The 25,145-nt window shown below is 43.6% G+C and overlaps 1 protein-coding gene across 1 annotated transcript in view; it reads left to right on the forward strand.

The window, feature by feature from the left end:
• The window catches only part of LOC126268185 (uncharacterized), a 294,060-nt gene that overhangs the window by 28,712 nt on the left and 240,203 nt on the right, over positions 1-25,145 (forward strand). Inside the window, exon 2 of the mRNA XM_049973792.1 lies at positions 9,469-9,563. Coding sequence (XP_049829749.1) covers positions 9,552-9,563 — 12 coding nt within the window. The 5' untranslated portion in view covers positions 9,469-9,551. The remainder of the gene's footprint in view (positions 1-9,468; positions 9,564-25,145) is intronic.

A 25,145-nucleotide genomic window follows, 5' to 3' on the forward strand; every position in this document is an offset into this window, starting at 1 on the left:
CAGCGGACACACCAGGAACCGCGGTGTTGGCCGGCGAATGGCGCTAGCTGCGCAGCATTTGTGCACCGCCGCCGTCAGTGTCAGTTAGTTTGCCGTGGCATACGGAGCTCCATCGCAGTCTTTAACACTGATAGCATGCCGCGACAGCGTGGACGTGAACCGTATGTGCAGTTGACGGACTTTGAGCGAGGGCGTATAGTGGGCATGCGGGAGGCCGGGTGGACGTACCGCCGAATTGCTCAACACGTGGGGCGTGAGGTCTCCACAGTACATCGATGTTGTCGCCAGTGGTCGGCGGAAGGTGCACGTGCCCGTCGACCTGGGACCGGACCGCAGCGACGCACGGATACGGATGCACGCCAAGACCGTAGGATCCTACGCAGTGCCGTAGGGGACCGCACCGCCACTTCCCAGCAAATTAGGGACACTGTTGCTCCTGGGGTATCGGCGAGGACCATTCGCAACCGTCTCCATGAAGCTGGGCTACGGTCCCGCACACCGTTAGGCCGTCTTCCGCACACGCCCCAACATCGTGCAGCCCGCCTCCAGTGGTGTCGCGACAGGCGTGAATGGAGGGACAAATGGAGATGTGTCGTCTTCAGCGATGAGAGTCGCTTCTGCCTTGGTGCCAATGATGGTCGTATGCGTGTTTGGCGCCGTGCAGGTGAGCGCCACAATCAGGACTGCATACGACCGAGGCACACAGGGCCAACACCCGGCATCATGGTGTGAGGAGCTATCTCCTACACTGCCCGTACACCTCTGGTGATCGTCGAGGGGACACTGAATAGTGCACGGTACATCCAAACGGTCATCGAACCCATCGTTCTACCATTCCTAGACCGGCAAGGAAACTTGCTGTTCCAACAGGACAATGCACGTCCGCATGTATCCCGTGCCACCCAACGTGTAAGTCAACTACCCTGGCCAGCAAGATCACCGGATCTGTCCCCCATTGAGCATGTTTGGGACTGGATGAAGCGTCGTCTCACGCGGTCTGCATGTCCAGCACGAACGCTGGTCCAACTGAGGCGCCAGGTGGAAATGGCATGGTAAGCCGTTCCACAGGACTACATCCAGCATCTCTACGATCGTCTCCATGGGAGAATAGCAGCCTGCATTGCTGCGAAAGGTGGATATACACTGTACTAGTGCCGACATTGTGCATGCTCTGTTGCCTGTGTCTATGTGCCTGTGGTTCTGTCAGTGTGATCATGTGATGTATCTGACCCCATGAATGTGTCAATAAAGTTTCCCCTTCCTGGGACAATGAATTCACGGTGTTCTTATTTCAATTTCCAGGAGTGTATACAAAACAAAGGCTGAGAAGAAACAACTACTAAATGAACAAGTAAATACGACTAATAACTCACTGTTTACACTGATTGATCATATAACAGACATAAATCCCAACAAATGATTACACATCGGATTCCTCTCATAAGTAAAAAAAATAATTTTTATTTTATTTGTACTTTTATTTTATTAAAAAAAGAAATCTCTCTCCCTCTCTAATACACACACACACACACACACACACACACACACACACACACAAACACACACACACATTCAGAAAACAGTTGAATGCAGAAAACTGAGAATGTTGGTAACACTTAGAAAAACAAATGAAACTCTGTATTAAAAAGATGGCAGTTACAGTGATGTGTAACGTAAACAGTGAACTGTAAGATGTCCACCTGGTTGCCAGATGAGAAAAAACAGTTTGCTTAGACGCAATGAATTAGAAGTTACCTGTAAGTACCTTTCCATTTCATAAAAAAGTTGGGAAAGTGTTTTTAAATCTATAACCTAGGTGTGAAACCATAACCTACGTGTGAAAATTGACAAATCATGTAATATTTCAGGACACCCACTGAAGATGCCTTGTAAAAAAGGCGAAACGCGTCTGTGTACATAAATAAAAATAAAAATTTCGATGTGCAGCATGCAAAAATGGCATTTTCTTTGAAACAACTGCAATTTACAATTTTTTTAGTCACTGTTCCTAACACCAATAGGTCGGTTACACGTAACAGTATTAACGTTCACCCTGCAATTTATTGAGTGAGTACCCTACATTGACCTATGCAGTCTTGTATACTGTTGAGGAAAGTCGACGTTGTTTAACTACGCATACCTCGGTTCTAGTGCATGTAGTTTACTGCGATCTTTCTTCTAAAACTAGCTAAACAGCTTCTTCTCCCCTTTTAACACGATAACATCTTCTGAATAGATTTCGTGTTTGCAGAGGCAGTCACGCCGAAATGAACTATAGTTTTTGTCAAGGTAATCTCGAACTTGGGTAATGGTCATAGCACCGACGTCAGAGTCTCGTTTTAAAGAGGAGGGATTGATGTTTCTGTCAGCATAGCTCCAACATTCGTGGCTATCACACTTCGCACAGGTGCAAAGCGAATTCCCTATCTGAAAGTTGCGCATTCAATGTGCGTCCGCGAAAGGCATCGTATTTCACATACTTGTAATGCAATCTTAGTGAAACAACAACTGTTTCGATGGGAAATATGTTTTACATATGGTTGTGGACTTCAAGTAATATCCCAAAACCTGGGAAAGATTATGAGGCAACCACGTTGAAAATGTTTGAAATTTTCCTAATATCTTGTAAGTTTGTGAGGGCAAAGTACTACCAGTATTGCAAAAATTGAGCACGGATGCATATTCCACAAAATTATAAATCAGAAACGTCGGGCATGGACCTAAAGTTAACGTTACAGTACTGCCGCAAATACAGGCAACATAAGCGTGCTCGGACAAATGAGGTGGCACCTGACGAGATGGAGTCAAGTTGTTATTGTTGTTGTTGTTGTTGTTGTTGTGGCTCTCAGTCGGAAGACTGGTTTGGTGCAGCTCTCAACACTACTCCATCCTGCGCAAGCCTCTTCATTTCTTCATAGCTGCAACAACCTACATCCAGCGGATCTTGCCCACTGTAGTTAAATCTTGGTCTCCTTCACATTTTTTAACCCCCCACACTCCCGTCCATTACCAAATTGACGATTCTTTGGCACCTCAGGACGTGTTCTATCAACCGATCCATAGTTCTAGTCAGATAATTGTGCCATAAATTTCTTTTGTCCCTAAATCGAATCAGTACATCGTCATTAGTTATCCAGTCCACTCACCTAACTTCCTGCATCCTACGACAGCACCACGTTTCAACAGCTTTTATTCTCTTCCTCCTAGATCTGTTTATAGTATATGTTTCACTGTCATAAATGCTGCTCTCCAGACAAATATCTTAGAAAATATTTTCTAATACTTAAATTAACATTAGATGTCAACGAATTTCTCATGTGCAGAAATGATGTACTTACTATTGTCAACCTGTATTATTATTATTATTTTCGATTATTCCCTTTTGAGAGAGCGATTGAACTTGAGTCGTCATGATTTCTTCTTCTTTCTTCGTTCTTCCCAAAATCTCTTCGTACGTTCACTGTGTTATCTTTTGCGTTCTTCCAAACATCTTTTTCCCGTCCTATTCTCCGTATGTTCTTGTTTAAGTGTGTGTTTCTGTATGATATTTCTAAACTGTTCTCTATTGTTTATGTTGTGTTGTGTGATTCACAGTTCTTTGATGTCTTCTTCTGCTTCAGTGATCCACTTTGTCTTGTTTTTGCTCTTGTTTACCACCTTAAAGATTTGTCTTGCAAGCCTGCTTTTATTCATCCTGCTGATATGTCCATAAAATTTCTTCCTTATCCTTCTAATGGTGTCTGTTATTGTTTCTATGTCGTCGTAAATCTCTCTAGTTGGCCTCTTCATCCAGATTCCTTCCCGAAAAACTGGCCCATATGTTTTCGTCAGAATTTTTCTTTCCTGCTTTTCAATCTCTCTGATCTTAGTATGACCATGAATCACTGTAGTTTCTGCAGCATAAAGTGCTTCTGTTAGGACTACTGTGTTGTAATGCCTTAGTTTCGTATTGATAGAAATAGATTTCTTATTACAGCTAATCCAAGTGACCATATGACCTTATATGCTTTTTGTAACCTGGAGATTATATCTTTATTGGCTATTGCGTTCAGTCCTGGTGGTTGGATTATCTCTCCTAGATATATGAAGTTGGCAACTTGTGCCACTTTGCCGTATTGAGTAGTAATGGGGAGATTATCTACAGTTTTTTTCCATATACTGTGTTTTCTCATAGGAGATTTGTAGCCCAGTTTTCTGTGAGATTTCGTGTAGTTTTTCCAATGCAAGTTTGGCTTCCTCTCTATTGTTCGTTAGAATGGCAAGATCGTCCGCGAATGCCAGACACTTCATTCTAATTCTCTGCTCTTTTTTAATCCCAAGCTGAATTCCTTTTATTTCCTTTTCCCGTGTCCTCAAAGTTTTTTCCAGAACCATCTTAAACTGAAGGGGGTGGGGGGGGGGGGGGGGGCATCCCATCTCCCTGGCGAACACCAGCATGAATATGAAATGCTTCTGATGTTTCTCCCACGAATTTAACTTTGGAGGTTGCATCTGTTAATGCCTGTTGAATAATTGACCTTGTTTTCCTGCCAATCCTGAACTCCTCTAAGGTGTCAGCCTGCATTGAATATTCTCTCTACATTTGTTCTTATCAGTTATTTTGCTGTCCAGAAAGAAAAACTCATTTACTATTTTCAGCTCCTCAAAATTTTTATTTCTTCTGAAGTTTAAAATTACCTCCCCAAATTTTTCTTCGGTTTCCTTTACTGTAATTGCCGCCTGGTTTTTGTACAAGCTGTATATAACGTTTCGCTCCTAGCGTTTTACCTCTGCTACATTCAGAATTTCGAAGAGTGTATTCCAGTCAACATTTGGAAAAGCTTACTATGTGTGTACAAAGGCTATAAACATAGGTTTGCCTTTCTTCGCTCTGAGATAAACTTTGCTTTACAATCGTTATTAACTTTCTAAATCTTCATTTTTCATGTCTATATGTTTGCAACCCTTGGCCGCCAGAGGGCTCCGAATTGTAACATAGTGCTGTGAAACGTAACTATGCCGGTGCGTCAGAAACAGCATGCTATGATCGAGTTTCGAATTAGAAGAGTTCGTCTACACATGGAGCAACCTCTTCTTCAGCATGACAATGCCAGACCACACACGAGCGCTGCGACATCCGCAACAATCCGACACCTTGGGTTCGCGATGATGTTTGTTGTGGGGCGATCAACATCGTGGTCATCAGCGTCCGTAAAAGTTCCTAACCTTTCCATTTCCGGTCCCGGCACTTCCCAAACGAGGATGAGATGATGAGGACAACACAAACACCCAGTCCCCGGGCGTAGAAAATCCACGACCTGGCCTGGAATCGAAACCGGGCCCCTGTGATCTAGAGGTAGCCGAGTCCTACCTGGTAAGGGTCCCAGGTTGATAACAATACGAGTCGGTCGACCCAGCGCCTTGTAAGCCACATCTTTGTGGAAGAGCTACATTTCCTTAAGATCCTTTCCATGAATCTCACTCTGGCATCTGCTTTTCAAGCTATTTGTCTTAGGTTGTCTTACCACATACGGTCGCTGTGAATAGTTTCCCTATATATTTTACGGTAGTTGCGGCTTCTAGAAGTTTGTTACCAATATTGTAGTCCTACAGGAGCGCTTTCTTTTCCTGTTATCAACAATGTTTTACGTTCGTTTACGTTCAGTGTCAATTGCCAGGGCCTGCAACATTCTTCAGTCCTCTGCAGGCATTCGGCAAATCAGTACCGTCTTCAGGAGCTGATAAACAACGACATCACTGTGAACAGTGTTAAAGAGCATGCGACGCTTTCTACTAGATCGTGTATATCCATTGCAAACGGTAACGGTCCAATAATACTTTGTCAAAGATCATTCTCTATCCGATTTTCATCTGTTTCCAAAATTTAAAAAGCACCTTCGAGGATTTCATTTTGATAGTGATGAAGTTGTGCAAGCAGAGGAGACATCAACAAAGTCAAACATTCTACAGTGGCGTATCAACAAAGTGGCCCCTCGGGTGAAATGTGTTCGGCGCCCGGGTAGCTATGCGGAGAAATAATTATGTAGACACGAAGACTAAAAAGGTAGGGTGTTAATAATGTTTCATTTATTTAAAAAACTTTAAGGGCTTTACATACAAAAATTCGGAGGCATTACTTTCAGTACGCTTTTGTACTTTCCTTCGGTACCCAAACTGATCTTCCCCGATGTCAGCTAACAGTTCTTCCATTATTCTGTAAATAATTCGGATCAGAATTTTGCAACCATTACTTATGAAACTGGCGGTTTTGTAGTGCTCATACCTATCATCACCTACCTTCAATGTTCAAAAAATGTTCAAATGTGTGTAAAATCTTATGGGACTTAACTAATAAGGTCATCATCCCCTAAGCTTACACACTACTTAACCTAAATTATCCTAAGGACAAACACACACACCCATGCCCGAGGGAGGACTCGAACCTCCGCCGGGATCAGCCGCACAGCCCGTGACTCCAGCGCCTCAGACCGCTCGGCTAATCCCGCACGGCTACCTACCTTCTATGTGAATGTACAGGGTGACAATTGTTCAACTATATGAAATAAAATCGTCGTAGCATGATGGGAATTAGTATGCGCATACATGGTTTGGTTTAGCGGCGAAGCCACTTTCATTTGAATGGGGTCATCAATAAGCAAAATTGGTGCATCTGAGGGACTTAGAATCCGCATTTCGCGATCGAGAAGTCTCTTCACCTTCAACGGGTGGCTGTGTGGTGTGCAATGTCCAGTCACGGAAAAATCGGTGCGATATTTCTTGATAGCGCGGTGGATACAGAAGGGTACGTGAAGGTTTCGGAAGATGAATTCATCCCCATTATCCAAAGTGACCCTGATTTTGACAAGACGTGGTTCACGCAGTGTCTGATGTCCTGGAAGAGCACTTTGGGGACCGCATTCTAGCTCTGAGATACCCAAATGCCACTGGCATTGGCCTCGATTGGCCGCCATATTCTCTGGACCTGAACAAATGCGACTCCTATTTGTGGGGCTATATTAAAGGCAAGGTGTAGCCGCCCGGGGTGACCGAGCGGTTCTAGGCGCTATAGTTTGGAACCGTGCGACCGCTACGGTCGCAGGTTCGAATCCTGCCTCGGGCATGGATGTGTGCAATGACCTTAGGTTAATTAGGTTTAAGTAGTTTTAAGTTCTAGGGAACTGATGACCTTTGAAGTTAAGTCCCATAGTGCTCAGAGCCATTTGAACCATTTGACAAGGTGTGCAGCAATAACCCTATAACCATTGCCGAGATGAGAACAGCCATTCAGAAGGTCATCGACAGCATCGATGTTCCGAAACTTCAGCTGATCATGCAGAATTCGTCTGCATCACATCATCGCCAGTGATGACAGGTATATCGAACATTTAATAACCTAAATTCGAATGTCTGTAATGACGTTTATATATCGAATAAAGTGTGTGCACGCTGTAGTTCGTAACTAATTTACGTTTTTTTTTTCATGTAGTTCAATAATTGTCACACTCTAACCACTACATTCTTCCCATATCTTGTATATCAGGTCGAATGGTATGCCAAAGAAGTTGCGTACAGTTTTGGATTTCGTTGCTGATGGGGTGGTGGAGAGTGCAGTGGAGGTGAACCCATACCCAGTAGGCATTTGCAGAAGAACAGTGGGAGATTGAATTTGTATATGTACTTCGAAAAAAAATTGAGTATACTATTATACAGTGCACACGATTGATATATATATATATATATATATATATATATATATATATATATATATATATATATACTCCTGGAAATTGAAATAAGAACACCGTGAATTCTTTGTCTCAAGAAGGGGAAACTTTATTGACACATTCCTGGGGTCAGATACATGACATGATCACAGTGACAGAACCACAGGCACATAGACACAGGCAACAGAGCATGCACAATGTCGGCACTAGTACAGTGTATATCCACCTTTCACAGCAATGCAGACTGCTATTCTCCCATGGAGACGATCGTAGAGATGCTGGATGTAGTCCTGTGGAACGGCTTGCCATGCCATTTCCACCTGGTGCCTCAGTTGGACCAGCGTTCGTGCTGGACGTGCAGACCACGTGAGACGACGCTTCATCCAGTCCCAAACATGCTCAATGGCGGACAGATCCGGAGATCTTGCTGGCCAGGGTAGTTGACTTACACCTTCTAGAGCACGTTGGGTGGCACGGGATACATGCGGACGTGCATTGTCCTGTTGGAACAGCAAGTTCCCTTGCCGGTCTAGGAATGGTAGAACGATGGGTTCGATGACGGTTTGGATGTACCGGGCACTATTCAGTGTCCCTCGACGATCACCAGAGTGGTACGGCTAGTGAAGGAGATCGCTCCCCACACCATGATGCCGTGTGTTGGCCCTGTGTGCCTCGGTCGTATGCAGTCCTGATTGTGGCGCTCACCTTCACGGCGCCAAACACGCATACGACCATCATTGGCACCAAGGCAGAAGCGACTCTCATCGCTGAAGACGACACGTCTCCATTCGTCCCTCCATTCACGCCTGTCGCGACACCACTGGAGGCGGGCTGCACGATGTTGGGGCGTGAGCGGAAGACGGCCTAACGGTGTGCGGGACCGTAGCCCAGCGTCTTGGAGACGGTTGCGAATGGTCCTCGCCGATACCCCAGGAGCAACAGTGTCCCTAATTTGCTGGGAAGTGGCGGTGCGGTCCCCTACGGCACTGCGTAGGATCCTACGGTCTTGGCGTGCATCCGTGCGTCGCTGCGGTCCGGTCCCAGGTCGACGGGCACGTGCACCTTCCGCCGACCACTGGCGACAACATCGATGTACTGTGGAGACCTCACGCCCCACGTGTTGAGCAATTCGGCGGTACGTCCACCCGGCCTCCCGCATGCCCACTATACGCCCTCGCTCAAAGTCCGTCAACTGCACATACGATTCACGTCCACGCTGTCGTGGTATGCTACCAGTGTTAAAGACTGCGATGGAGCTCCGTATGCCACGGCAAACTGGCTGACACTGACGGCGGCGGTGCACAAATGCTGCGCAGCTAGTGCCATTCGACGGCCAACACCGCGGTTCCTGGTGTGTCCGCTGTGCCGTGCGTGTGATCATTGCTTGTACAGCCCTCTCGCAGTGTCCGGAGCAAGTATGGTGAGTCCCACACACCGGTGTCAATGTGTTCTTTTTTCCATTTCCAGGAGTATATATATACGAACTCAGCGTCAAGACATTAGGGGATCTTTAACATGCTAAGGACGACTGGTACGGGATAAGAAAGCAAATTTTGTTCTCGGGTTGGCACGCTCAGAGAGCGCGAGATTTCCCTAAAAATTTGGTGAAGGGTTTCACTTCAATTTCTCGCGGTGTTCTTTATGCACGCTTGCTTCCCAACACAAATCCACTGCGTCCAGCCTTCCACATTTCCAGTGAAGCTGAACTGTCCTTGATGTTTGTCTGGCTGTTTCAGGATTCACTTTGCGTTTCTTTTGTCTGCAGTCGCAGCGGTGCGAGGTTACGGGCAGCTGGGTCGAGGTCGCCATTCCACACCGCACCGCCAGGCGAGCACTTCTCCAGCCGCGATGCCACAGATGGTATGGATTTGTTTTTGTGTCATGCATAGACTCTGATGTGTTAAGAGAAATTTTGGACATATTCGGCAAAAAAGTGTTCCGTATTCGTGAACGATAAGAAATAAGCAATATTTCCTGAACTCATTTTTATTTTATTGTCTGAGACGTACCACAGTGTACTCGTAATCCCAGAGCTAAATAAAACGAGAACATGTTGCACGGGCAAATGAAGTATATGTTGCCGCGCTTTGTCTTAGTGACGTCTATATTCTAGGATTTTTTAATCTATTCCGTATTAATCAGCATCGATGTTTAATTCCTTCATTTTGCTATTTCAAGTCTTTTCATTAGTACTCGACGACGATGAGCCGATAAAAAATCTTGGCAAACGACATTCTATTCTCAGTCAAGGACGCGGTTCCTGCTAGTTCTCGCTGACGCTACTAATTTAGCTGCAGTCGTGGTGCCATCAACACCGGCTGGTCATCTGACAGCGTCCAAGTCATAGATCCTCACGCTGCTGTCATCAAAAACAGGAGTAAGAGCACGAGTTCTTTTCTTACACCAATACATAGATGACATCTCACGTCCAGCGGGCAGTATTTCGGAGCGCCATACGATCTCTCCATGGCCCACAGCATAAGCTGTCTGAAATTCAGTTACAAGCAAAACTTTTATTCACTGACGACGTCCGTGCACGTCTGTATTGTTTACTTAACCACTTGAATTCTATAAATAACAACCTCTCTTTCAGCAAGTGTTTTTATGCTCAGCGCGTAACTCTTTCTACTTCTATTTCGCAGTGCTTTAAATTGGCGCCCATGATGCCTTGTATCTGTGCCATTCATATGTGATATCCTTCCGTCACATCTTAATCTTCCAGTAGCGTATTTCAGTCTCATGCTTACTACTTAAGGCACCTTGGTAGTGTAAGGGGGCTTATTTAAAGTGAACGGAGTTTCCTCCATTCACAATGCAGTATTCTGAAGGGAAGTAAACTGTTTGTGACGGATAACTTATGCGATTTTCGAGATGAATCTTTTTCATAGTGGAGACAAGGTGTACTGGTGTTCTACAAGATTGAGTATTCGAACTGCTTCAGTTCTTACCGCATGACCGAGCGAGGTGGCGCAGTGGTTAGCACACTGGACTCGCATTCGGGAGGACGACGGTTCAATCCCGTCTCCAGCCATCCTGATTTAGGCTTTCCGTGATTTCCCTAAATCGTTTCAGGCAAATGCCGGGATGGTTCCTTTGGAAGGGCACGGCCGATTTCCTTCCCAATCCTTCCCTAACCCGAGCTTGCGCTCCGTCTCTAATGACCTCGTTGTCGATGGGACGTTAAACTCTAACCACCACCACCACCATCTTACCGCATGGAAACGAAGTCCCATGCTTCTTGACAGAGCGTAAGAGAACGATGCGACAGACCCGCACCGCCGTACTAGGCAATGTCCTAATGGAGGTGGTTTGCGGTTGCCTTCCTCCGACCGTAATGCGGTTGAATTACGATGTTGAAGATGACACAACCTGACCACGACGGGAATCGAACCCGGGACCCCGTGCTCGGGAAGCGAGAACGCTACCGCGAGACCACGAACTGCGAACTCTTACCATATGCAGAAAAGAACTTTCTTATTGCACTGACAAAGCAGGATGATGCAGTCATCATAATCAAGACTAATAGAGATGCTACAACAGAATCAACAACAAGTGAAGTATTTAGAAAAATCATTGATATGCGCTCAATGATTCGTCCATCACTTTACTTAGAAAGAAAATCTTTGTTCTTTTAATTCCGCAAACAACAGAATACATTATCATCAATGACAACAGAGTATGGAGAAAGAAAATTTGTAAATCTGAATGTTGAAAATTCCTGGCTATTGATAAAGACATGAATTGGAAATCACAAACAGTATCTCCTATCAAATGCCTGATTACCTCTAGATAAGACAGCTGTCTTAGGTGATCAAAGCATCAGAAAGCTAGCTTACTTTGCACGCATTTCCCCGCATTAGCTTTATACGAAATAATTTTATAAAATAACTCTATACACAGACATAAAGTATTTATTGCATGGAAATGTTATGTAAAGATGATATGTGGGAATAATTTATGGCGTTCCTCAAGGCAGTGCTATAGGCCCTCTGCTGTTAATTAACTGAATAAACGATTTAGGAGACAATGTGAACAGGCGTCTTAGGTTGTTTGCAGATGATGTTGGCATTTATCGTCTGTTAAAGTCATCAGAAGATGAAAACCAATTGCAAAACGATTTAGATAAGATATTGTGTGAAAATTGGCAATTGATCCTAAATAAAGAAAAATTTGAGGTCATCCATACGAGTGCTAAAAGGAATCTGTTAAACTTCGGCTATGCGGTAAATCGATCAAATCTACAGGCCACAAATTCGAGTAAATTCCTAGGAATTAAAGTTAGGAACAACTTAAATTGGAAAGAACACATAGAAAGTGTTGTGGGGAAGCCAAACCAAAGACTGCGTTTTATTGGTAGAACTTTAAGAACAAAGGCGTTTTTCGTTGCAGGAGTATCTTCTCGTGACATTTCAGTCACCAACTTCTTCCTCCGAATGCGAAAATATTTTGTTTATGCCGACCTACATAGGAAGAAACGTTCATCCTAATAAAACAAGGAAATCAGAGCTCGTACGGAAAGACATAGATGGTTCGTTCTCCGGGTGCTGTTCGAGGGCTGAATAATAGAGAATTAGTGTGAAGGTGGTTCGATAAACCTCTGCCAGGCACGTAAGTGTGATTTCCAGAATAATCATGTATATTTGGACGTAGACGCTGACACATGCAACTCCTTAAAAAATTGGTATACTAACAAGAGCCCACGTAACACATTTATTCTCTTTTGGAGTTTGCTATGAAGAATAAATCACAGTTTTAAAATAGTAGAAGCAGCCACAAATACAATGCTAGGAAGAAAAATGGGATCATTTCTTCTTGACCAATACTCCTACAACGCATTATTTCCTGGTGGGGCTACATTTTCCCGATTTTATTAAGTAGAAGTCCAATTATGTAAATGGTCAACTTGTGGCCATGTTTTCACAGAAAAAAATCTATTATGTGTAAACCAGTCACATCAATTGCGATTAGTCACGAATATGATCTACGAAATATACAAATAACTCGCCAATCCAGACTCAAGATGTCCCAATAGTTAATAAAACGAGTGATTAATAAAATAAGCTTTTAATTGGGGTATAAATTTCTAAAGGTACAGCAGGATATTGCGTCCTATGTCTATAGCGCAACGAAATCTTGGTACAAGCGTAATTTGAACTAACAGATTTAAATGAGGCAAAGCGTAAAACAGATTGTGCTTTTCGTTACACAGACTGCACTAGCTTGCTTCAAGTCTCAGTGCGACGGAGGTAAGCAATGTTGTCCACATAAATTTCGTAATAAAAGTTTTAAATGCTTCATTTCCGTGGCCGTGATTTCGTAGTTGCCGTATAGGCATTTTATTGATTTTAGTACCGTCTGTGCATTTTTCGCCATCGCACACAAGTTGTTTTATTGACACGAAATGCCCTCAAGTGGTGGGAGTGGCGTTGAGATCTGCCTATGATTCGCTATTTTGACATGAAACAGGAGCCCCCATATGTATATTGCAAATAAAATGCAATGGCGAACTAAATAAAAACATATTGCTCCATTTCAATGTGGTGTGTTGCCACCATTCTAGTTGTTAGAATGGAAGATGCCAACTGTCGCCTCAAACTGCCGCTCCAGTCGCTCTGCAAGTATAACTGCACCAAATCGCTTGAAAACTCTACAAAACTGTACGCTTTCACCTAAGGCGGCTTCTTTTATTATCGTGGCTGCAAACCCTCTGAGTTGAACGCTAAAGAGAGAGAGAAAGTGTCATCATTCCTACGGTGTCAACCAAGCGCTTCATCAGCATTATGGACCATCTGAGGAATAAAACGACCGTTTGTACAATTTCGAATGATACTGAAAGTAAAGTTTCAAAACGATTCAATGAATCGCAGTAGGATTTGGAAACTCTCATAGATTGTGGGTTCTGTTTGCATGGAAATCGTAACTATTCTATATTGATTTATCTGGCTTAATGTAGGGATGAAAGGGCTAGAAACATACAAAATCCAAAATCACAACAAAAGTGCAAAAAATCAAAGAGAATCTGATTTCCATATACAGAGTAATTCAAATGCCCCTATCCATCGGTTTTATGCAACCTGTAACACCTTGAAAAACCACATGCGACATTTTTGTATTCTCTCACTCACTATGTGCAAAGCGTTAGTTCTACATCAAAAAAGAGCAGAACCTATTTGTAGGAAATTTAAAGCAGTTCAATTTTGTACTGAGCTGTGTTTTCGTTGGAGGCCCCGGTTTTCGAGTTATTAAAGAAAAACGGGTTTGGACTTCACTTTCGTACGTTTTTCTTGAATAATTCAAGAACTACGGCCTCTAGCTAAACAGTATCCCAGCACGAAATTTAACTACATTAAATTATCTACACAAAGAACCCTTCCTTTTTCTGCAGGACGGATAGTTAGGGCTTAGTGAGCGAGAGAATGTGTAAATCTTGTGCATTGTATTCGAAGGTGTTGTGGATTGCATAAAACCCAGCAGTGGAGGCAGCTCAGTCATCTTGTATAATATTTTTCCAAGGCAAAGTAATTCTTAAGTTATCAACGATCTTGTTCCCAAGTTTTAATTACTAATAATTAGAACATAGTTTTTAGTTGAAACAAATTACTTGTATCGATACTTCAACTGCTTCAGGACGTTTTCCAAAGAAAATGTCGAAAACTAAGTTAAGCAGCACTCACATGGCAGGTTTTGTGTAATTGTTGGACGGAAGCTATTCTCCACAAAAACACTTCTCCACGCTGTACACTTTTAAATTCTATATAAGAGTTCACACAGGTATGTGGACGCCACCATTGACGGTGCTTGGAGCAACAGTTGGAAATTCTTACAGCGACAAAAATCGCTCTATTTTAACAATTATATAGTTGGTATTAACAGCAGTAGAGAATAACAGTTTTTTAAGAGCCTCGTATCGAAAAATTTTATATAAAGCACGAATTCATATGTGACATATCTTTAGATTTATCCTGGTTACAAAGTACATATTATTACGTGGCCAGGGTGTGTCTGAACCTGTGAATCCAAACCGAAGATTTTTGTAAAGTTAATTAAAACCATTAATGTCATGCAGTGGTTTTGGTTGTCCTTCGGAAAGGGTTGTTTTACGTTAGTAAATTACAGGTGTCTTTCGTCGTACACAGTCACACACATTCCTACGTCGATCGATTATTAAGTTTTAACAACATCACATTTGGGCATTTTTTTCTTGAAAGCCAGTAATAAAAAAACAACACGCTGCAACGAATGTAAAATAAAAAGTTTATTTTTCTTTCGAGCTTAAGTCAGCGATATCTGGAGCAACGCCCTAAGATGACATTTTCTTGGCTTCGAGGCTGAATATAGAGTCAACTGTGGCTTGCTCGGTAGAGAAAGGTACCCAAAAAATTGAAATAGTCTACTCGAAAAGTAAACGCGAACATTTTTCCAGACTAGGAGGATGTCATGACAATGTGTGCTGTACTGTATTCCAGCACAGCGGTGAAACGCTGCAAAGAGGAGGTTTACCTCTGCTTTCTACTCTAGTCTGTTGGCTTCATAAATATGTGTGACGATCTCTCTCAAACAAACAGTGTATGTTGGCGTTACAATAGCCATGCCTCTCTGCTGCATGAGTTCACCATATTGTACTGCGTTTGACATTCAGATCAAAGGAACGCGCTGACAACGCCCTGCTTTTTGGGGTCGAGATCCCGTTGTTCTCAGACACTTGTGCAACAAGCAAACTGTATTTGTGTTGTAGGCGACTGTCGAGTTTGGTGGGACAAACTGGAGATCTGTGTCAGCTGCTGAGGTTCGCTTGGATGGCATAGTTTGTAGGACGCTGCTCGCGAAAGACAGCGATCCAGTTCGAAGCCGAACCCGACACTAATTTTCAACTTGTCACAAACAACTTATCCTAGACAATTCTCAGTATAGAGACAGTTTATTGAGGTAGTGTCACAGTCTCTTAAACTTTTTTGTAAATGACATCACGTTCTCCACCGACTATACTATTTATTAACGTTCCACGATGTAATTTCAACATTAAGTCATTTTCAAGTAATTAAAGCTGCAATCAATACATGCACCAGAGTTAGACATACCACTGACAAAACTGCATGCGTGTTTCTCAGTACAGCCAAGAAAAATCTGGGTTAAAAGTTAGCTAAAAACTTTCCGTTAATTCTTACCCAGACTGCATTTCATTTTGTGAAACTACCTAATTGTACGTTCCTCCGCTGAAGGATTAGGCACCTTTTTAGCTTACCTGGGCCACACTGAAAGAAGATGAGTATTTCTTGGCCACACATAATATACTTAACACTAACAACAACGACTGAGAAAAAAACGGACTGTCGGGAGTATAGAGTTAACACATTTAAGTAATTTAGAATTTATTAATGTATGATTATTTATTCTAAAAATGGAAGATGGAATTAATGTAACATTTTATATATGGGATTCCATTCATAATTTTATGTGTTAAGTAATTACAAATCGTAGAATTAATTTGACATTTGACTCTGAATTTGGGAAACTGATGTAGCGATTTTTCAATTCTCAAGGTGTTCACAAGGGGTCCATCTGAGATTTGGGCACTATTTTTGCTCTTCATTTGCTTTACTCTTGAAAATAACTGTTCACAAACGTACGTGCTTCCAAACAGACATATAAAACGCACGACTGTGCAGGAAGGGATTTGTCTCTGGGCAGGAGAGATCTATAGAAGTCCAACAAAGGTACATGATCGAATTTTTCTTTCAGTTGAGTGTCAGACTGCAACTCTATGCCCTCCATCTGACAATCTTCTGGCAACGTATCTATATTGTTTGTAAAAGGTATCGCATGAACACAAAAATTTTGATCATTTTTTCGAAAATCCTGATATAAGTATGGCTTTGTAATTCATCCCCTTCTTTAGGATTATGTTTGGCTGACGTGCTGAAATGAAATCCAAGTGTGTATTTTTTCCGAAACTTTGTTTCTGTGCTTTTGGATTCTTATGGTTATAAGTGCCTCAATTGATATTCAAATTCCATAACGCCTTCCTTAATTAAGGTGACATACAATTCTGGAATTATTCAAATGAATTATAGTCATTAGCTGTTGTAGGTCCTCAGTTCATGGTATCAAAATATTTCGATACCAGTTTAAGTTATCAACAATCGAAATATGGGTTTCTTACAGGAATACGAAAACGCAATTTCAGAAGGACTGTATGGTATCTACGGAATCAGCAAGCAGTCAGCAACGTTGTGCTGTAGTTATAGATGTACAAGACAAATGTAATTCACTTAATATAAATTTAGGCCAAAATCAAAGAGTTTCTTGCTAAATGTCGCAATCGACTGTCCTTCGACAATCGCAAAATCAAAGAGTTTCTTGCTAAATGTCGCAATCGACTATTCTTCGACAATCGATTATGAATTAATCACACTCTCCTTAAACTTTAAACCACATACAACCAGAGATTGCGACATCGATGCGGCCTTCATTCGTGAAGTCACTATTACTGCAGATAGCATGCAGATACTTTAACGTGGCAGTCTTGGGTAGGGGTGTTTTGATTTTGAACTGTGTTTCCATGAGATACCGTTAGAGGTCAGGCCTGAACTTCCACGTTTAGAATACTGCCTCCCCAAGCACGCAGTTGCGCAACAGTTACGAAAAGGTATTTTGTTTACCTCACTTTACTCTGGGTCGTGTGTTACTCGTTGTTTTCCTTTCTTGTTTTGAAATGTGTGGAAACATTAACCCTGGTCCATTATGAGGTCTGAGTACTGCTCCAACACCAGAAGGAATCTGCGATCCCTACTACATCGTGTCACTTCTGCTTTCGCAAAAGCAGGAGTATAGGCGAGGGCTAGGACTACAGCTAGCCAATGAGAGCGAGGCGGGGCTTGTTCTCCCACACCTTTTCCCGCCCCTAGGCCGTCTATTCTAACTTGTTTCCCGACTGTCCGTACCACATCTGTATCCGCGCACTACACTAGAGAATGATCTGGATTCGGCCAATAACAGGACAGTTAGCCACTTAGCACGGCGACAGTGTCCACGTGCACGTTGAAACCTGATGAGTTTGTAGTTTCTGAACAATGGAAGCCGACGCGATGGTACGTGAGTTAGCAGTATACGGTGTGAGTCGGTCGATGCAGAACTCTACACCTGTTTCAATGCTCCAGTGCCGAGACAACTCCAGGAAAGAAACTGTGCAGTCTATAAATGGAGGAAGAAGAAAGAGTGACACGTTCAGTCGACGCCAAGGTCACTGGAGACCAAACACAAACTTGTATTGGTGAAGGATGGGGAATAAATAGGCCACCGGCCGCGGTGGTCTAGCGGTTCTAGGCGCGGTTAGGTTTAGTAGTTTAAGTAGTTCTAAGTTCTAGGGAACTGATGACCTCAGCAGTTGAGTCCCACAGTGCTCAGAGCCATTCGGGAGGACGGATTTACGTATCCTGTAATTTTTAGACGTGGCATTTACCACAATGAAGTCATTGCCGATTCCTTCTACCATCCTCTTCCAATCCGAGCTTGTCAACATCCGGTGTTGAACTCGTTTTCAGTTAGGCGTTAAAACCTAATTTCATGAAGTTTTGCTACTCCGATGTTATTGATGGGTTAAAGGGACCAAACTACGAGGTCATCAGTCCCTACAGCATGCATCTGTCAATCCGGGAAGAGTCCTCAGAGATGAGGGACACAGGACACAGAAGACAGACCTGATACACCTGACTGTAACCGAGAATCAATGAAACCGAGAGATAGAAATAAGTGGAAGTGGGAAAGGAGTAAGAGAGTGAGTTGCTCCGCTCAGAAAGCACCAGAAAGCCTCCGGGATATGTTGTGCGACGGGAGACACACCCTCTGCATCTGATCAGTGTTCCCTCACCCTCCATTACCACAAGAAAACTACCAACGCAGACAACTTGAAAAAATAACGGGGTTAGTGATTATAAGGCTGTTGTAACGAGACTGAATACCGTTAACATCCGAATCCATCAAAAATAAAGGCAAAGTACAGCTGTTTTAAAAAAAGCAGATAAAAATTCGCTTCACGCGTTTCTATGAGTCATTATTCACTCCTTCCGATCTGATTGTGTAAGCGAAGACCGGATGTAGTTTGAATTCAGAGAAATAATATCAATGGCGATTGAAGAGATGTATCCCACATACATTAATAAGTAATGGTACTGATCTCTCATGCTTCACGAAACGGGTCAGAACACCGTTGCAGAAGCAACAAAAAAATTGCCAAATTTAAAAGAATACAAAATCCAGAAGAGTGGGGAAGTTTTTCAGAAGCTTGACATTTAGCGCAAACTTCAATGTGAGAGGGTTTAAATAGTTTCCACAATAAAACTCTGTCTAGAAATCTGGCACAAAACCCAAAAAGATTCTTGTCATATGTAAAGTATACTAGCGGTAAGACGTAACCAGTAGCTTAACTACTCGTTAAAAATGGCGATGTTTCTGATTACAATGCCACTAAAGTAGAGTTACTAAACAGAGTTTTCCGAAACTCATTCAACAAAGAAGCCGAAGTTAATGTTCCAGAATTCGAGTCCCGAACGACTGCCAACATGAGTAACTTAGAAGCAGATATCCTCGGTGTAGTGAAGCAGGTTAAAAACACTTAATAAAGGCAAGGTTTCCTGTTCAGGTTGTGTATCATTCAGTTTCCTTTCACAGTATGCTGATACAATAGGTACTTAACAATCACGTACAACCGCTCGCTCGTCTAAGCTTCCGTACTAAAGACTGGAAAGTCGGACAAATCGCACCAATACCCAAGATAGAAATAGGAAAGTCCACTGAATTACAGATCCACATCACTAAAGTCGATTTGCAGTAGGATTTGAACATTTTGAGTTTCCTCGAACAAAACGATTTACTTATTTACAAATAGCACTGATTCGGAAAACATCGTTCTTGTGAAACATAGCTCTTTCTGCTCAAAGAGTAATAAGTGCTGTCGACAGGAATGTCAAATTGATTTCATATTTTTTGATTTCGAGAAGGCTTTTGACACCATTTCTCACAAGCGTCTTCTAATCATATTGCGTGCCTAGGGAGTATCGCCTCAATTGTGCATTGCTGTCGGAAAGGTCATAGTTCGCAATATTTGACGGAAATTTATCGAATAAAACAAAAGAAATATATGATGTTCCCCAAGGAAGTGTTATAGGCGCTTTATTGTTTGTGATTTACATAAACGACTTGGGAGACAAACTGAGCAGCCCTCTTAGATTGTTTGCAGATGAAGCTGTCATTGTGAAGTCACTAGATGATCAAAACCAATCGCAAAATGGTTTAGACAAGATATCTGTATGGTGCGAAATGTAGCAATTGATTCTAAACAATGGAAAGGGTAAACTCATCCACATGAGTACTAAAAGAAATCTGAGCAGCCCTCTTAGATTGTTTGCAGATGAAGCTGTCATTGTGAAGTCACTAGATGATCAAAACCAATCGCAAAATGGTTTAGACAAGATATCTGTATGGTGCGAAATGTAGCAATTGATTCTAAACAATGGAAAGGGTAAACTCATCCACATGAGTACTAAAAGAAATCTGCTAAATTTCGGTTACAGGATAAATCACACAAATCTAAACGCGCTGGGGCACCCCTTCAAACTAAGTACTTAGGGACGACAATTACGAATTATAATTTAATTTTGAAAGATTACATAGGTAACATTGTGGTGAAAGCAAACAAAACACTGATTTATTGGGAGAACACTTACGAAGTGCAACAGGTCAACTAAACAAATGGCTCTGAGCACTATGGGGAGGTCATCAGTCCCCTAGAACTTGGAACTACTTGAACTAACCTAAGGGCATCACACACATCCATGCCCAAGGCAGGATTCGAACCTGCGACCGTAGCGATCGCGCGGTTCCGGACTGAAGCGCCTAGAACCGCGCGGCCACCCCGGCCGGCCCTCAACTAAACAGACTGCTTACACCAAGTTCGTACGACATCTTCTGGTCTTGCTGTATGGTGTGGGATCGGCATGAGATGTGACTGACGGACATCGAAAAGGTCAAAAGAAGGGCACCTCGTTTTATGTTTTCGCTAAATAGGGGAGAGAGTGTCCGGGGCATTGCACGTGAATTCGGGTGCCAGTCATTAAAACAAAGGCGTTTTTCTTTGCAGCGGGATGTTACCGTGAAATTTCCAACACCAACTTTCTCCTCCGATTGCAAAAATACTCTTTGAGTGTCCACATACATTGCGAGAAATGACCATCATGATAAATAGGAGAAATAAGTGCATTTTTGTATGTCCATCCTTTTAACAGGTCTCTCGGACGACGGACGTCTACTATCGTGACAAAAAATAAAAACACCTGCAGCCGGATTTTGATTTCTTCAGTTGATGGTTGGAGTGCTGACATATTATCTGCGTATCCAGTAATGGTGGCAACTGATGTGCTATGCATGGGGATCATATCAACCTGTACCGCATCAAAGACAGCCTGAAGATGCAATGAAGCGTTGAAACTGGTAGCGACAAATAAATTTAAAAAAATAAGTGCATGTTTGATGGATCCTCTGCCAGGCACTTTTTGTAAATTGCAAAATAATCGTGTTCACGAAGATACAGAAATCTTCGAAAGAGAACAAAGACGACGAGACAGTAAACCAATGACAGATGTAAAAGAATAAGAAGAATTAAAAAGTTGGGAGGTGTAGGAGCCTGGCCGTACCACCGAGCAACGGTAGCCATGGGCCCCCTGGATGTGAGCAGTCTACGAGGCTCCAACCCTCCAATACTTCAAGCGGCCGACGAGGCCAATGTAGCCTACCTCAAAGAGAAAAACAGAAACCACCTTCACAGGTAAAATGTAAAAACAGACCAGCCACTGTAGGGATGTTAGTAGGTAAATGAATCGGGAGAATGGTTTTAAATTGATGGATAATACAATTCATTCATTAATTACATTCAAGAACATAACTGCCAAAAATCTTACTATCAAAGCATTCTTACGTGCTTGCAATAAGGGTCGGGGTACCTCACATGCAATCTGACCTTAAATTACGGTTAATGGCTCCTGGTATGTAAGCTAACATTGAAAGGTTAAAGATTCTCGAAGTGCAATCTGACTTCAAAGTAAATCAAACACTCAAAAACGCTATCTGACTGTAAAGTTGAGTGGGCGCCTGTGACTGATTGTAAAAACAGTGGAAACCAACTAACTGAATGTAATGCGCAATTCAGAGATGAAAAAGTATCGAACAGACTGCGGTTGAAATCAAGTCATTAGAAAATTCAAGAATGAATCTGGATTCTAAACTGGAATAAGTAAAGCTTATTGAACATTGCTCGTCCAGTAAAATTCCCTACGCCCTAGTTGTTGCTGGTTCGCTCTCACCATATTATCTGTTCAGATGCCGGAGCGTGAGGTACCTGTAGCTGCAAGTTGTGAAGTTTTACGCCGCCTCATGTGAGCTTATCGTCTCCCGAGGGCTGCTCTTATAAATTTCTCTTTCCCACACTTTAGTTTATTGCGGTTAACCATTAGTTCTTCAGGGGGTGGAAATGTCCTATCAACTCCCACTTCTCTGTCTCCGCTCAGTGGTGGGGTTCGTTTCAAGTTCTAACATTAACTTTTCTACCCTACCTTCAGTCCTACGAGCTGCAAATATTTTCCGTCTACCTCTGATTACCTCCACTGGTCTCTACGCGACGTTTGTTACTGTTAACGAATGGGAGCTTGCATTTCAAGTGGAAAAAATCACCAGATTCTGGTTTCCTCTTTAAGTGGATAAAATTGGAAAAATCCTGTGTGTTGGCGTAGCCTGCTCTCTCAAGGGGCGTCAGATGTATACGTCTGACAGTCTTCCGCCTTGAGCATTTCCTTAGAGTAAACTGGTGAACTGAACTGTGCTTCGAAGCAGAGTGGTTCTTCTACACTCCTGGAAATGGAAAAAAGAACACATTGACACCGGTGTGTCAGACCCACCATACTTGCTCCGGACACTGCGAGAGGGCTGTACAAGCAATGATCACACGCACGGCACAGCGTTGGCCGTCGAATGGCGCTAGCTGCGCAGCATTTGTGCACCGCCGCCGTCAGTGTCAGCCAGTTTGCCGTGGCATACGGAGCTCCATCGCAGTCTTTAACACTGGTAGCATGGTGCGACAGCGTGGACGTGAACCGTATGTGCTGTTGACGGATTTTGAGCGAGTGCGTATAGTGGGCATGCGGGAGGCCGGGTGGACGTACCGCCGAATTGCTCAACACGTGGGGCGTGAGGTCTCCACAGTACATTGATGTTGTCGCCAGTGGTCGGCGGAAGGTGCACGTGCCCGTCGACCTGGGACCGGACCGCAGCGACGCACGGATACGGATGCACGCCAAGACCGTAGGATCCTACGCAGTGCCGTAGGGGACCGCACCGCCACTTCCCAGCAAATTAGGGACACTGTTGCTCCTGGGGTATCGGCGAGGACCATTCGCAACCGTCTCCATGAAGCTGGGCTACGGTCCCGCACACCGTTAGGCCGTCTTCCGCTCACGCCCCAACATCGTGCAGCCCGCCTCCAGTGGTGTCGCGACAGGCGTAAATGGAGGGATGAATGGAGACGTGTCGTCTTCAGCGATGAGAGTCGCTTCTGCCTTGGTGCCAATGATGGTCGTATGCGTGTTTGGCGCCGTGCAGGTGAGCGCCACAATCAGGACTGTATACGACCGAGGCACACAGGGCCAACACCCAGCATCGTGGTGTGGGGAGCGATCTCCTACACTGGCCGTACACCTCTGGTGGTCGTCGAGGGGACACTGAATAGTGCACGGTACATCCAAACCGTCATCGAACCCATCGTTCTACCATTCCTAGACCGGCAAGGGAACTTGCTGTTCCAACAGGACAATGCACTTCCGCATGTATCCCGTGCCACCCAACGTGCTCTAGAAGGTGTAAGTCAACTACCCTGGCCAGCAAGATCTCCGGATCTGTCCCCCATTGAGCATGTTTGGGACTGGATGAAGCGTCGTCTCACGTGGTCTGCCAGTCCAGCACGAACGCTGGTCCAACTGAGGCGCCAGGTGGAAATGGCATGGCAAGCGGTTCCACAGGACTACATCCAGCATCTCTACGATCGTCTCCATGGGAGAATAGCAGCCTGCATTGCTGCGAAAGGTGGATATACACTGTACTAGTGCCGACATTGTGCATGCTCTGTTGCCTGTGTCTATGTGCCTGTGGTTCTGTCAGTGTGATCATGTGATGTATCTGACCCCAGGAATGTGTCAATAAAGTTTCCCCTTCCTGGGACAATGAATTCACGGTGTTCTTATTTCAGTTTCCAGGAGTGTATTTATTGCGGGCACGCATTGTGTCCAAAGGCATTACCATGCGAGGCTGCACTGACATTCATCACTGTTTCGTATAACTTCATAGCACCAGAGCGTAATAACACTGTGAATGACATACTCTGAAGGATTTCTACGTGTAGTTACTATTAGGAAAAATTGTGACACCACACTGCTTTGATGTTGTCTACTAGCATCATAGGCTATGTGTCAGTAAATTTAAGGTAGCTAGGTCGGGGCAGTCCAGCAGGATGTGGGCCGCTATCAGATGGGCACCACACTGACAGTAGGATGGATCTACACATCCTGGGATGTGGTCTTGGATCAGTTACGTGTGGGCAATGCGATGCCGACAGAAAATGGTAGACTTCCTGCGACAAGCATGAAGGGAAGACAACTACATGATTGTGGTCTCCTTTATTGCTCGCAGTTTCTTCAGAAATCAGGGCAAACCAATCTGTTCCAAGCTTCCAACAACTGACAGTGTGGAGTAGACCGAAGGCCTGGTTCTGTACGCAGTTGACTAAAGCAGTGATCCTGGTAGCCAAGTTGGCCAATTCGTCTGTATTTTCATTCCCTGGGATACCAATATGACCTAGGACCCAGACAGAGATGACTTGACTGTCCAGCTTGATGGAGGTCAGAAAGGTGATCCTTGATAACCACAACCAATGATTGAGGGTAGTGCTGGTTGATAGCCTGAAGACTACTGATTAAGGATGTCTGGATAGTGCAAGAACAAACATGACTGAGGTCGTGAATGATGGTCATAAAGTCAGCAGTGAACACACTTCATCTGCATAGCAAGGAGTGTAGATCACTGCTCCCTGCATGTGTGTCAGCAAAACTAGTTTGTCTGCCGGCTGTAGAGCTGTCAATGTGTACTATTTTCGAACCCATTAACTCATCAAGGATTTCCAGGAAAAGGCATCGAGAAACCATGCAGTAAACAGAGTGTTTCAGCCCAAAGGTTAGATTGAGATTGATTGGAGGATGGGATATACGTCATGGGGGCATATGAGATTGCTCCCTCAAAAGAGGCAACCATGGGGAAGCTGGAGACTAGAACAGAAACACTACATTTGAACTGCAATGATGACTCCAGTGACTGGGCCGCTGTTGGGGGAGACAGACCTCCCTCTCA

The sequence above is a fragment of the Schistocerca gregaria genome, chromosome 4 (genome assembly GCF_023897955.1).
Source record: "Schistocerca gregaria isolate iqSchGreg1 chromosome 4, iqSchGreg1.2, whole genome shotgun sequence".
NCBI classification, from domain to species: Eukaryota; Metazoa; Arthropoda; class Insecta; order Orthoptera; family Acrididae; genus Schistocerca; species Schistocerca gregaria.